The sequence below is a fragment of the Colius striatus genome, chromosome 7, assembly GCF_028858725.1.
Source record: "Colius striatus isolate bColStr4 chromosome 7, bColStr4.1.hap1, whole genome shotgun sequence".
Taxonomy (NCBI): domain Eukaryota; kingdom Metazoa; phylum Chordata; class Aves; order Coliiformes; family Coliidae; genus Colius; species Colius striatus.
Genome location: NC_084765.1, coordinates 29,889,119 through 29,902,449, shown reverse-complemented (window position 1 = coordinate 29,902,449; position 13,331 = coordinate 29,889,119). Strand labels below are relative to the sequence as shown.

The 13,331-nt window shown below is 46.8% G+C and overlaps 1 protein-coding gene across 3 annotated transcripts in view; it reads right to left on the bottom strand.

The window, feature by feature from the left end:
- Positions 1–463: 463 nt before the first annotated feature.
- The window catches only part of SIN3A (SIN3 transcription regulator family member A), a 36,312-nt gene continuing 23,444 nt past the window's right edge, over positions 464–13,331 (bottom strand). For all 3 annotated transcript variants that reach the window (XM_061999341.1, XM_061999339.1, XM_061999340.1), the window contains exons 12-21: positions 11,615–11,731; positions 10,659–10,897; positions 9,329–9,512; positions 8,576–9,149; positions 7,919–8,088; positions 6,311–6,484; positions 5,364–5,456; positions 4,942–5,036; positions 4,266–4,473; positions 464–1,696 (exon numbers count right to left, since the gene is read on the bottom strand). In XM_061999341.1, the coding sequence (XP_061855325.1) occupies positions 1,466–1,696; positions 4,266–4,473; positions 4,942–5,036; positions 5,364–5,456; positions 6,311–6,484; positions 7,919–8,088; positions 8,576–9,149; positions 9,329–9,512; positions 10,659–10,897; positions 11,615–11,731 (2,085 nt within the window). In that variant the 3' untranslated portion in view covers positions 464–1,465. The remainder of the gene's footprint in view (positions 1,697–4,265; positions 4,474–4,941; positions 5,037–5,363; positions 5,457–6,310; positions 6,485–7,918; positions 8,089–8,575; positions 9,150–9,328; positions 9,513–10,658; positions 10,898–11,614; positions 11,732–13,331) is intronic.

Genomic DNA, 13,331 nt, shown 5'->3' with positions numbered 1-13,331 from the left:
TCACCCTTCTCTTGCACACAAACACACACACACACAGAGCAGCTGTCAAATACTGGTTTGGTACTTCAGATGATGTTTTCTCCAATGCTGAGGGGGGAAAAAAATACATCAGCACAATCAACCCCAGCTAAGTAGCTCAACACTTCCCAAAAGCGAAGGTCCTTGGAGCTGGAAGACTAGGTGGATAAAAATTACCCACCAGGAAAAGAAACATTTTAAAAAAATTACAAGTTATATACTATACATTTATATATCTTAACAAGCTGCTTACACCACCTCAGTTGTGTTAACCACAAAACACGCACGCTGCCTCTGCTTTTTTCTCTCAGATTGTGACGCCAATCATATAAAACGGTCAGATGTGCTCCCTCCACCTTCCCCCCTCATCCCCCACCTCAAAAACTGCATGCTGCACGGTGCCTTTCAGACCAGGAAGAGAGCTGTGGATGAGCGAGTGTCTTCCTCCAGTTAAGAACAAAGACATTTTTATTTACAAAAAAAGGAGAGAAAAGTTTCCACACAAAAGCACTACAATGATAACTCCCTTTGGTAAAAAGTGTAATAAATGTCTCCATTGGTCTGTCTGTCGGTACTAATTCTCAAGCCACCTGGTACTATGGTACACAAGAAGCTAGTACAGTTATGCTAGCACATCAAGCATACTTCTTTTAATTAAAAACCAAAACCAAACCCAAAAAAACCAAACCAAAAAAAAAAAACCCAAAAATTGACAATTTGTACATTTATTTACAAAAAGGAAGGGAACATGTTAAAATCGCGCTGTTCTCTGCTGTGTGTGTGTGTACGTACATGTGTGTGAAAAGCTGGTGCATGGCACTGGGAGAGACTAGTAAACAAGCAGGTACAAAAGAAACAAAAAATGAAACAAAATAAACGCTTCCACTGGCACTAGAAAGGATAGACCGATCTGCACAGGGCGAGTCCAGCCTGGGAGGGAGGAGAGGGAGGCAGGAGGAACCCAGGGTCCGCTCCGTGAAGTGGGGCTGCCCCACAACCTGGGGCAGGAGCCCAGCCGGTGTGAGGGGGCGGGAGGATCCGGTCGCAACAGGCACCTGGGCGTTTCGGGACACATCCAAGCGGTCCGGTCCTGGAGAGCCTCCAGATCTCTTCCCTCACCGCTCAGAGCCTCTGTGGAGTCAAAGCCTCACCACTGCTGGTGTGTACGAGCTCGTGTTTCTCTGGGATGGCTCAGAGAAGAGTCCTTCCCGCCCCTGGGGGACGCATGCCGCAGTCCAAGGGCTGGCGGGCCGCGGTCCCGGCAGGCATCGGCGCAGACCCGCGTCCCTGCGGGGGATCCCACTGGTGACAGCTTGTACCAGCCACGCACTAGTCAAGTGGCCATGTTACGGAGATACACAGTGAGGGAAGAAAGGCATCTTCCTCCTTTCCTTGATGCGCGCACACACACACATCTCCTGGGCTCTTCCCTCGCCCCGGGGCACCTTTACGGTGTCTTGAATATCGTGCTGTATTTGACGCGGTACTTGTTAATGCTGACAAAATGCAGGGTCTCTGTGTCACAGGTGGTAGTGCAGGGCACCAAGCCCTCCAACCCTTCGCCCATAAGCCACTTGTTTGTCTCCGCTGCCATTTCGCGGGGCACGTGCTCCTTGGTCCATTTGTCCACCCAGGCCTGGAATCTCTGGTGCAGTCGCTTGCTCACTCGTTCGTGGGACTGCAGAAAGAATTAAGTGTTAGGGAAAGGTTGTTGGGCTCACAGCCTGCAGCATCACACAAGGCTCAGCTGCCTCGGATGCCACGGAGGGGACCGACAGCCAGAGGCAATCTGTAACGCAGACACCAGCCCTTGCTAACAACACAGGAGAAACTCCAATAAAGGCCACCCAGATCTCCTCTCCAAAGCAATTACAGAGGAAAAATAAAGTCACAAATACCAAAAGGTTTAAGTTCTTTGTTTAACGCTGCAGCTCTCAGGCTGGGACCACAGAACACGCCCTGCAGGAGCCCGAGAGCTGCATGCCCAGCACTGCATTCCTCTGCACTGCCCAAAGGGTACTGTCACCTCCTCCTCAAGCAGCCAAGAGCCAAGGCAGACCCTTGACTCCACACACACCCCACATATCCCTCTGAGTCTGTCTTCAGCCCCCCACAGAGGCATGTGGTCCCAGGAGAGAGCCAGCTAAACACACACTACACATTTTAGTGTCCCAGCCATTCAGAAAATTAAGAACCATGTCAGGTCTAAACTGGTGCTTCTCAGACCTTTTAAGAGAAGCATCAGGAGAGGAAAACTTGCACACACCTTGGGTGAGAGGATCTGCTTCAGGACAGCTGGTTTAAAGACATGGCTTGAAAGCCATCACTAAGGTCATAATTAAAACCAACCAATATCGTTAAGCCTCAAGATCAAAACTTACGTATTTTATTATTTGTCTTGTTCTCCTCCCAAAGGCTGACAGCTTCTCAGTGTTAACTGTTGAACTACAGACCTGCTGGATTTAACACAGCTCCTGCAGCTCCTTTGGTGTACTTCAATAGCTGTGGGGCTATACTGCATGCTATATAATTAACAGTTCAATAACTGGACTTCTCTTCAGACTCTCTGTGATAAATACTGGCATGTAGTATCCTGTTTATGAGACAACTTTACCTCGAGGTTTGTGCCAGTTGATTGAGATAGATGGTATTCAATCAAATTCCTCAGTGTGGGTGTTTTAAAGAGTCACTAGTGAAATAAAACACTCTCATCTGACGTACATCTTTTCAAACTTGTACTCACAACTAATGAGATAAAACCATTACTTGTGTTTCCTCAGCAAGAAACAGATGGCAAGTTGCTGTTTTACAAGCCTAATGATGTGGCTAAAGCAGAGCTGTGAAGCCTGATTTCATAGTCAGGAAGCAGTGCACGCTTCTCCTACTCCCTCACCTCCCAGGGAATTTTCTCAGTGGTCAGTAGTTTGCTCAGAGAAGTAAATAATTTAATAAACTGAAAGCAATCTCTGCAGCTACAGAAGAGACTACTACAGCTGACAAGAGTCTCTTGGGTACCTCCGCTGCCAGTTGCTTAAGTCAGTAACTTTTGCCTAAATCTGGCAGGTTTCCTTCTACATTCTAAGCAATGACATTAAGCTTAACATTCTGCTTCAAATAGATGATAATAAAATTATATTCAAGTCTTTCAAACCTCAAAAATCTAAACAGTCAGGCTAGAACTGGAGTTTGCTGCTAAAGCTCCCTGTTTATTCTATTGGATGGAAATATTCCCATGGGATGAGAAAAGTAACTGACTGTCAAAGTGTTGAGAAGCCCAAATAATCTTTCTCCAACTGAATCCTCCTGAATTTGGCTGATCTGGAGTCACAGGTTGTTTTCACTTTGAATAAACCCCAACCTTCCCATTTTGAGAACAGACAGAGAGCCAACACCTCCTTCTCCTCCTGCAACTTTGTTCCCCTGCCTCTTCACCTATCCCAGTCACCTCCTCCTTCCCTTGCCCCAGCAGTTACTTTTGGCACAAAAAACCCAAAGCACATTTGAGTAACTTCAAAAAGTCAAATATCAATTTAAATCAGCAATCATGAGCATTGACTGCTAGATGTGAGATGTCCCAGAGTCTTGGTTCCAGGACTTCCAAGCCCTGGAAAAAGATCCCTAGGGATTCTTCACTGCTCCCATCCTTGACACAAAACCAGCTTTTCTAGAACTGCTGCCTTTCTAGAGCGGCTGCCAGATGCTGCCTGTGCTCTGCCACACGAGCAACCGAAGCACTCCCACTCTGTGACTGTGAAATGAGGAGGGGATGATACCAAGAGGGATTCAGGGGAAGAGAAGACATTTGACGATTTGTGCTCTGATTGGCTTCTCTTTGGGGAAGGCCTGGAAGAGCAGGCACTCTGGCACGTCACCACAGGAACACACAGAAGACAGGTCTTCCCTAAAATAGGGGGAATATCCCCCATGGGAAGTACTTCTTGGAAGAAAATGGAGAGCTTATGGTCAACATCATTGTCCTACCATACTAAAACTCTCTGGAAAGAAGAGAGGAGAGGTGGGAAGACAATCAAAGTTAGAGATGGAAGAAGAAAAGACTACACCTTAAGAACATTCAGAAGATCTTTAGTACCTTGGGAGGACAAAATAGCACACCATCCTCCTGGCAACAAAGACTTCTCAATGTCACTCATCAGGATCTACAAGGATACATCATCTGACTCTCCCTACCAGAGCAGGGGGCCCAGGAAACAATAGCTGCCCAGCCCAGTCCTTCCGCTCGCTCCTACCTGCTGAGCTCGCAGCAGAGCGGTCCTCCTGTACATGTAATCCTCCGATTTGATCACATACACCATCTTATAGGAGTTCAGTTTGAATTTACACTCCAGCTTGTCCAAGCTCTCCACGTTCTCCATGGACTTCTTACTGTTTCCCTCCTTCCCTTCCTTCTCCTGCTGCTCCCGACCACGCTGACACTTACGGATCCGTCTCAGGTTCCTGCAAACCAGAGAAGCCCTTTGGAATTAGTGCTCACCCTTCTAGCACTACTAGAAGATGTAGCTGGTGGATCTCTGCTGACTCCTCAAAAGCCTGGCAGACAGCCTGGAGTACAACTGCCCCTTGCAGTCATTCAGGCTCAGACCTCTATGAGTCATCCCAGCAGGTTTATCTTATCTCTGAAATGTACAATCAGCTCCCTGCTGATGAAAAGCCCCAATGTGGCAACTGCTGTTTTCAGGTAGAGGGTTACTGTAAGCCAAGGCAGGACTGCCCACAGACTGTGTCAGGTATCAGTCACTGAGAGGAGCCTGGAATAGACCCAGAGGCTCTTAGGATGAAGAGCAGCACGGTATCTCTTCACCACACTGCCAGGGCAATGGCTCCTGTCATGGTAAGACTGAGGGCCCAGCACCGTGTGGGAGCAGAAGCAGCTCTCTAGGTAGCTCAGCACAGCTGGCCACTCACCTCGGCAGGAAAACTGGCTTCTGGGCCAGGTGTTCCCGGAGCTCAGGGGAGGTAGAATCGGAGTTGATGTACCGCTCCACGTAGTCTGACCAGCGCTGGAAGTGAGCACAGAGCACAGATCAGCCACTGCCATCCCACCAAACAACAAGGGACGGTTAAGGAGGCTACCAGTAAACATGAGGTCACTTGCCAAGGCTCTGTACAGCTTATCCCCAGAAATGTGTATAACGTTTCTCTACACTGTTTTGAGGGTTTTCCAATACAAAATAAACCAAAATGGATTTGCTTACTCAGATCACCAAGAGCTTTATGGCATGTCTTTGATGTTGCTTTATCCTGTGCTAATGGACCACAACAACAATCAACTTTTTTTTTTGCCTTTGTCCAGTGCCCCCTTGGCCACTGCAGTCAGCTGCTCTTACCTCTGCTTCTACAGGGTCATCAGAGTTCTCCTCTTCTGTGTCCAGCAGTTCAATAGTTAACTGAACTTGACCTCTGCTCTGAATGAACATCAGCTATAAAGAAAAGGCAGAAGAGACTTCAAGTAAGAGGTTTGCAACAGAAAAAAACAACCTGCACCTCTCACTGGGGCAAAGAAAGAATGAAGTAAGTTGGCACAGTTTTACAGGGAAACCCCTGTGCTTCCCACACACCTGACAAGGGAAAACACCAGCCAAATCACACCATCTTTGAGGAACAGAAACATTGCAAAACTTTCTCAAAATCTTTCTATTTGCTGTTGTTTTTGGAGTGGTGTGGGTCCTTCTCGAGCCTCCCATGTAAGTTGGAGGGCAAGGAAAGAGAGATTATATACACAGTATATAAGTACTTTTATCCAAAGTACTTTACTTGCTCAGAAAAGGCCTGACTACTTCCTGCAACTCACGCAAAGGAAGCATGGGTTTGATTAGCACAGTGCCCCAGGTTTATCTAGCAACATAAGCAGTCAGCAGTGACTTAATGCCCAGTCAGTACTGGCAGATCTCTTCACAGTCGACAAAGGCTGAGACACAAGAGAAAAAGGAGAGTTACAGCTAACAAATGAAAACCAGTGACAGCAAAGCAGGCACTATGAGAGTGACAACTCAAGAGTTGTCACAAAGCACAAAGTATATTCACTGCTGCTACAGGTTTCTTCTTGAAACCTTGTTTCTGAGGGGCCCTTAGAGAAGCATGAACCTAAAGTGTTAAAGGCTGGGGAAATGCTACCAAGACTTTCCTTTTCACTTTGAGAACTACAAAAAGTATTCATAGCTCTTGGGTGCCTAAACCAGGCTCCTTTTTTGAAGGACTGCTGCCTCTCCCTGTTTAAAAGACATCCCCCTCACTGCTTGCTGCTCTGACACAGAGGTTCATGGCCCAGCTTTACCTTGAAGCAGTTCTCCTCTGACATGAGCTGCTCGGCTTTACGCTGGTATGCAGCCTCCAGAAGTGCACGAGAAGACTGGGAGGCGAGAAGACCTCCTGTTGCTCCATTGCTGTTCTCTGACAGGTAAAGGTCTGTCACCTGCACGCAGATCTCATCACTCACTATGTGCTGGAGCTGCAAAAAACAACAGAGGGGAGATGTCCATCAGGGAGTCTGCTACTCACCCATCAGCACAGAACAGAAAGAAACAGAGCACAAGTCTGATGAGGAGTATTTGAGGGAGCTGGGGATGTTTATTCTGGAGGAGGCTGAGAGGAGATATGATCACTCTCTACAACTACTTGGAAGGAAGTTGCAGTGAGGTAGGGGTTGGTCTCTTCTCTCCAGTAATGAATGACAGGACATAAGGAAATGGGCTCAGGTTGCTACAGGAGAGGTTTATATTGGACATTAAGAAGAACTTTTTCACTGAGAGGGTTATTAATCATTGGAATGGGCAGCCCAGGGAGGTGGTGGAGTCACCATCCCTAGAGATATTCAAAAGACACATAGATGAAGTGCTGAGGGATATGGTCTATTGGCAGTATGAGGTCAGTGGTTGGACTTGATGATCTTAGAAGTCTTTTACAACTAAACTGATTCTATGAAAGATGAAACCAGATATTTAAGCCCAAGGGGAAAAAAAAAAAGAGGCTGAAAAACCATGAAGTTAAGGCTACATTTTTAGTAACTTCTTCCATTTGCAGAAGATCTCTGCTGCCTTGTAAAAAAATCTCATGATATCTTTTAAAAAACATCTAGTGGCAAAGTACAGCTACTCGGAGGAAAAATATCGTCAGGGAATAACTTGATCAGCAGCAAGGGAAGGGCTAGAGCACCAGGACCTAGTACATCAACCCTCTCAGCAAGGGACTGTTGCTGTGCCTGAGGAGGAGGGTGGGAGATTTAGCGTCGAATCCTTATTTTGTACGAGTTTAAAAATCAGAAGTCACTCAACTGTCTTTTCAATTCAGTTAATCTCTAGACTGAAGTAGAGGGCTTCTCAAAAGCAGCTCTGCTCTCCTGAAAGAGGCAGGGCCTTTTAAGCCATTCCACTTCTAGCCTCTTCTGTCTGTTTTTGTTCTTTACACTTCAAAAAGGCACATCAAGTTTTCCCTTGCTCACACATTCTTCCTACCAGTCCAATAAAAGGACTAGAGTTTAACAGCCAAAATGAGCTACTTAAACAGCCAGATAAAAGAGACAAAGCTTTTTAGAAATGGCATGCACTGCTCCTATGGCACTGGTGAAAAGGAAAAGAAATATTTAAATGTTATTTAATTCTTCTTCAAAGTTAAAGATTAGCTCTGGAGATGCTTTGAAGTTGAATCCATATATCCTAAAACTTTTGGAAAACAAAAGGAGAACTCTATATGCAACGAGATGCTATTCTCAATAATTTAAATACATCAGAAATTACCTTTTATCATATCGGTGTTAGAGCTGGCTTAAAAACCACCCAGAATTTACCTGCTCCCTCCCTGAAATTCCCCATTTAAGCATAAAACACTCCTCCAGCTGCCTTCTCTACCCAGGAGCATCTGCCCTCCAGCCCCTGCTGGCAGTCACCTGCCGAACAATGCTCTGGATCAGCTTGTCCATGGTGAAGGCGATGTAGGCGTGAATGGTGAACATCTCGCGCAGGGAGTCCTCGTACTGCGACGAGTCCATGTTCCCATCCAGGAGATTGCGCACCATGTCCAGGAAGGCTGGGTAATAATCCTCAACATCAATGTCCACTGCAACAGGAGAGAATGAGATTGATGAACACAACACCTCCAGGAAGAGCCGCTTTGAGGTTTGGTCCTCAGACTGACTATCCATTCCAGCTGAAGAGTCACCAGAATAGGCTTAAATTTGTCTTTTATATGAGTCCCCTTAAGGCCACAGGTATTTTGAGAATCTCTTGCTTTCTAGCTCTAGCCTCCTCAGTGAGGTTTTTATTTCCGAAAGACTTTTTAAAAAGCTTGTAGTTGGGGAGCTCAGGGGTACTTTAAGATATGCAAGTGTAAAACAAAAGCTCTTACGAAACAACTGCTGCATATTACTCTTGTGCTCCTCAGTTCCATGTACCTCACACACCCTCTCATCTCCTCCCCTAACCCAGTGCCGCCCAGTTACAATAAAGAGATCCCCCTATCTTAAAGGGTCACTTAAAGGGACACCCAACAAGCCCTGTCAACATGCCACAAACAGAAGCACCTTTCCTGCCCAGCAGTCACTCACTTGGCTCCTTCAGCCGCAGCTGGATGGCGGGACTGTCGCTCTTGTCTCGCTTTATGCCCAGCACTTCCCTCTCCCACTCCCTCTCCCGCGTCTCCTCTTCAATCTGCCTCTCAGCCTGGGTGCAGATCCTCAGCAGTCGCAAGCACAGGATCTGATGCAGCCTCATGAAGATATACCAGTTGCTGTTCACGTAGAAGAGGTTGTAGACCTCGTCCATGCCCCGCAGTTTCTGGGCCGTCGTGTTGTTGAACATCAGCTTGGTTTTGGGAGGACTGCCCCCAACACCATTGTGCTTTTTTGCAGCCCCAGTAGCTTCATCCACATCCATTTCCTCTTCTTCCTCTTCTTCCACATCCGAGAGTTCACCTCGCTGAGCAAACAGCAGGTCTGGAATGAAGTGATACATGATCTGCTTGATTTTGTACTTGTCCTCTTTCTGGATTCCTGTTTGCCGCTTCACGTGGTGGATGATGAGAGAGGCAGCGTCTTCCAGGATCTGCTTGTCTTCGTAGGCTAGTGATAAGTGTGGGCCTGTGGGGACTCCAGCATTGTCTTCTGAAGCCTGCTCTTGCCTCTACAAATGAGAAACACAGCACACAAATGAGTCCCAAACACCTCTCTCCACCCAGGACCCTTTCAGAAAGCTCTGACAGTGGTGCAGACTTTCTCTCCCATCAAGTGGTAAGGAATAGGAACTGAAACTGCACTTACAGAGATCATAAGCTTGAGGGAAGGAAACCACGACCATCTTACCTCATCATAGATGCTTTCAATCTCATTGAGGAGACTCTTTGACCTCAGGACCTTGGTATCATTCTGCTTGAAGTTGATGCCCTGGTGGTCCAAGGACTTCAGGTAATACTTCTCATTCTGCTCTCGCCAGACCTTATTAAATCCCCTCTGGGCTTCTCGCCACTCTTCTTCTTTCATCTTTAACCTTGGATCAAGAAAACAAGGGTGAACTAAGAGGTCTGCTCTGAGCATGTAAGAAAACTTAGGCCCATAGTTTCTAGTCAGTATTGAGAAGAGCTGAACTCTTGTGAAATATGCATAAATGAAAGATGTCCCAGGGAATGGAGTTTTACAAGAGGAGCACCCTGCACATGCTCTTCTGAATAAATCTCTGTGGGCTTCCTTCATGGCTAAGTAACACCACTCAGGAACAAGGCAGCTTCAAGGCTTGTTGTGTTTCCCCCCACAGCATGCCAGGACAGCTAGAAAGGTTTAGCATCCCTCTACCTCTGCCGTCTGGAGAGGGGCTAAAGGGACGGGGAGCCAACAGAGCTGTCCCAGCTCTCTCAGAAATCCCCAGAGTTGTATAGCTCCTGTTGCTGAAAAAGGACAGCTCCGTCTGGATGATTAACAGAGTTACTGCCTTGCAGCACGGACTCCCGAGCTTCCTGGGAATGGACTCAGTATCTCAAGCAAAGCACCCCCAACATAGCTCAAGACCTGGCTCACAGGAAGTGTCCTTGCAGATATCTTGGGCAAGGCAGTTACCCCCAGCTCCAAGAGCTCCAAGATACAGGGCCAACAGTCCCACAGAAATGAGAAGTGGCCAGGAAAACGTATCTCCTGCTTACACATCTCTGAGGTTCCTCAGGGAGCTGCAGCATCCCTTTTCTTGACTGAGGAAGGGGAAGCTGACAACAGAAACCAGACGAGGAATATGAGGGGAGCAGTGTCACTGCAATCTGAACCCACAGTCACATACAGCCGTGGAATATGGAAAGGGATCAAATTTACCAATGGAACAATCCACACAGTACAGATAATTTCTTCATCTTACACGTGATGCTGACACACCAGGGAAGAAATGAAGTTTAACAGGGACAACAAAGCTCTAAATCCCTTCATCTGAGGCATTGGGTTTTTTGCTTCAGATGGGTAATTCCCTCCTTCTAGGTGATGATTATGAAACACAGCAACTGACCAGAACATCAAAAGTCTGTCTTAATTTACGGCCTTGTAGAGGTCAGACCCTTTAAGGGCAGAAATGAGCTACTTCTATATAAGTGTGGCTCATGCATGGCAAGTAATCCTTTAGCAGAGCCTTGGGGCAGGCTGCTAGGGCAATTAGTACCTTTTCAGCACAATGGGAACAGCCACAGATGGGTTCTTCCGAAGTCCATCAATGATGTCAGCTGCTTTGTCAGCATATATCCTCTGGAGAGCCTTGCGGTGGATGACCTCCGAGGTGCCACCCAGAGTGTTGTCCAGCCGGAATTTGGCCTGCTCCTCCGCAGACAAGCGCGAGAGTTTCTTTTGGATTGCCTCAAGGACACGGATCGTTGCCAGGTTGGTCTCCAAGACAACATCCAGCTGAAGCAAATGGTGCATTAGCCATTGTTGAATAGATAAAACATGATACTTCACAGAGACTAACATTTAAGTGACACAAAACAAGAAGCCGTGCATGTTTAACAAGGAGTTCTTGAGCAGTAGTTTCCATGTTTGGCTGCTCTAAAATAATCCAATTACATTTTATCTGCTACCTAGGCAATACTGCATAAGAATGTAAAGGCTACCAGAATCATACTGTTGGAAATTACATCTTCCACCTGGGGACAGAACACAATTGACAGTTACTCTACGGAAGGACACGTGGAATCCGAGCACACTCAGGTAATTGCCAAGCTGACTTCCAATTCAAATCAAGACGTCAATTGCTTAACATCCTGAAGGTATCTCCTTCCAGATTACTACAGGGGAGTGGTGCTTCTGCTGCGCCTCATGGGCAGCGAGAACCACAAAGATGCATTAATTGCATGCTGTCCGTTGAGCACCTTCATCTGGCGTGATGCGAGCGACTGGCTACACACAGAAAGTGAGGAGCAGGGCTGGCAGCTTGGAGAGAGGGGTGGTAATGCAGCTGCTGCTCCTTGCACGAAGAGAACACAAGCTTTTTTTGCAAAACACAGCTGACAGACACAGTAAAACCGGATTCCAAGCAGTAGTGTTAAAGGCATAACAAAGGATCATGAGCCGTTCACAGAAGTCCAGGCTTTCCAAGAGATGAGTCAAGGAAGAACAATTTACCTCAAAACGCTCATCCTCACATCTGTAGATGTGCTCTTCATATTGTGTCTTCTTGGAGCTCACAAATGTCGAGTCTTCAGACCAGGATGGGAAGGAGACCCATGTGTCATTCAAAACCTTTGAGGGAGACAGGGGGAGACAAGAGTCATAGTCAGTCTTTGAGAGGGTCACACTTGTTCAGCTCTAAGCCCAGTCTTCTGATAGAAGGATATAATTTCCCAGTTGGAAAAATGGTGCGCCCCTTTCAAAGCTCAGCATTCAAGGAGCAACCCCAAACAGTCAGAAACAAAATATCCAGGCAGTCTGAAGGTTTCATTAGCTGGAATTGTGAGAAAAAACTTGGAAGGCAAGCAAAAAAACAAAGGTGCACAGAGCTTTTCCGTTACTTTGGATTAGTCACCTGCAACCACCTGGGTTATCATGTGTGATTCACCATCAGCAGTACTGGATGGTCATCATGGCAGACATGACTGTTAGAAGGTACATGGTCATCACCTCCAAATAAGGCTAATTGGGAATATAAATCCATACCCCAGCAATACCTTTCCTGACAAAGCAGCTGAGCACCTGCAGCTTTCACCACCTCCCAAATAGGAACCGAATGTTCAAAAAAACCTCAAAGAGGCCAAAGGCAAAGAAACGAGGATTTTGGCAGCCACACTTGAAAGTCAAGCCCAATTTTCATAAACCCGAAGCCTGAACAACTGAGTCATTAGATTCTCACAGGAAGAAAAGCTTGTAACAGCATCACACAAAACACTTTAAGAGACATGTCAGGACTTAGATTAAAAAAAAAGGAAAAAATTAAACCCTCAAACAACTTACAATTGCCTCTTACCCAAGTTGTTTTCACTATCTTGCCACCACTTCAGCTGAAAACCTATCACCAGTGCTAACTGCATGACTTGGTCACCCACATTTGTCCTGCTCATATAATCACAGAATCATTACGGTTGGAAAAGACATCAGATCAAGTCCAATCACTAACACTGCCAGGCATCTCACTAAACTAAACCAGATCCCTCAGCAAACTCATCTATGTATCTTTCGGATATCTCTAGGGATCGTGACTCCACCACCTCCCCGGGCAGCCTGTTCCAATGCTTAAGAATCCTCTCAGTGAAAAAGTTCTTCCTAATGTACAATCTAAACCTCCCCTGGCACAACTTGAACCCATATCCTCTTGTCCTGTCATTCATTACTGGAGAGAAGAGACCGACCTCCACCTCACTATAACTTCTTTTCAGGCAGTTGCAGAGAGTGATCATGTCTTCTCTCAGCCTGCTCTTCTACAGGCTAAACATCCCTACTCCCTCAGCCACTCCTCATCAGGCTCGTTCTCTAGATCCTTTTCATCAGCTTTGTTGCCCATCTCTGGACATGCTCCAGCACTTCCATGTCCTTCTTGTAGTGAGGGGCCCAGAACTGAACACAGTACTCAAGGTGCAGCCTCACCAGCACTGAATACAAGGGGACAATCACCTCCTTGTCCCTGCAGGTCACACTATTTCTGACACAGGCCAGGATGCCATTGGCTTTCTTGGCCACCTGGGCATACTGCTGGCTCACGTTCAGCTGCTGTTGATTAACTCCTTCAGGTCCTGTTCTACAAGACAGCTCTCCAGCCTCTCTGCCTCAAGCCTGTAGCACTGCCCGCTGCTACCCAGAACTTGGCCTTGTTGAACCTCCTGCAATTGGCTTCAGCCCATCACTCCAG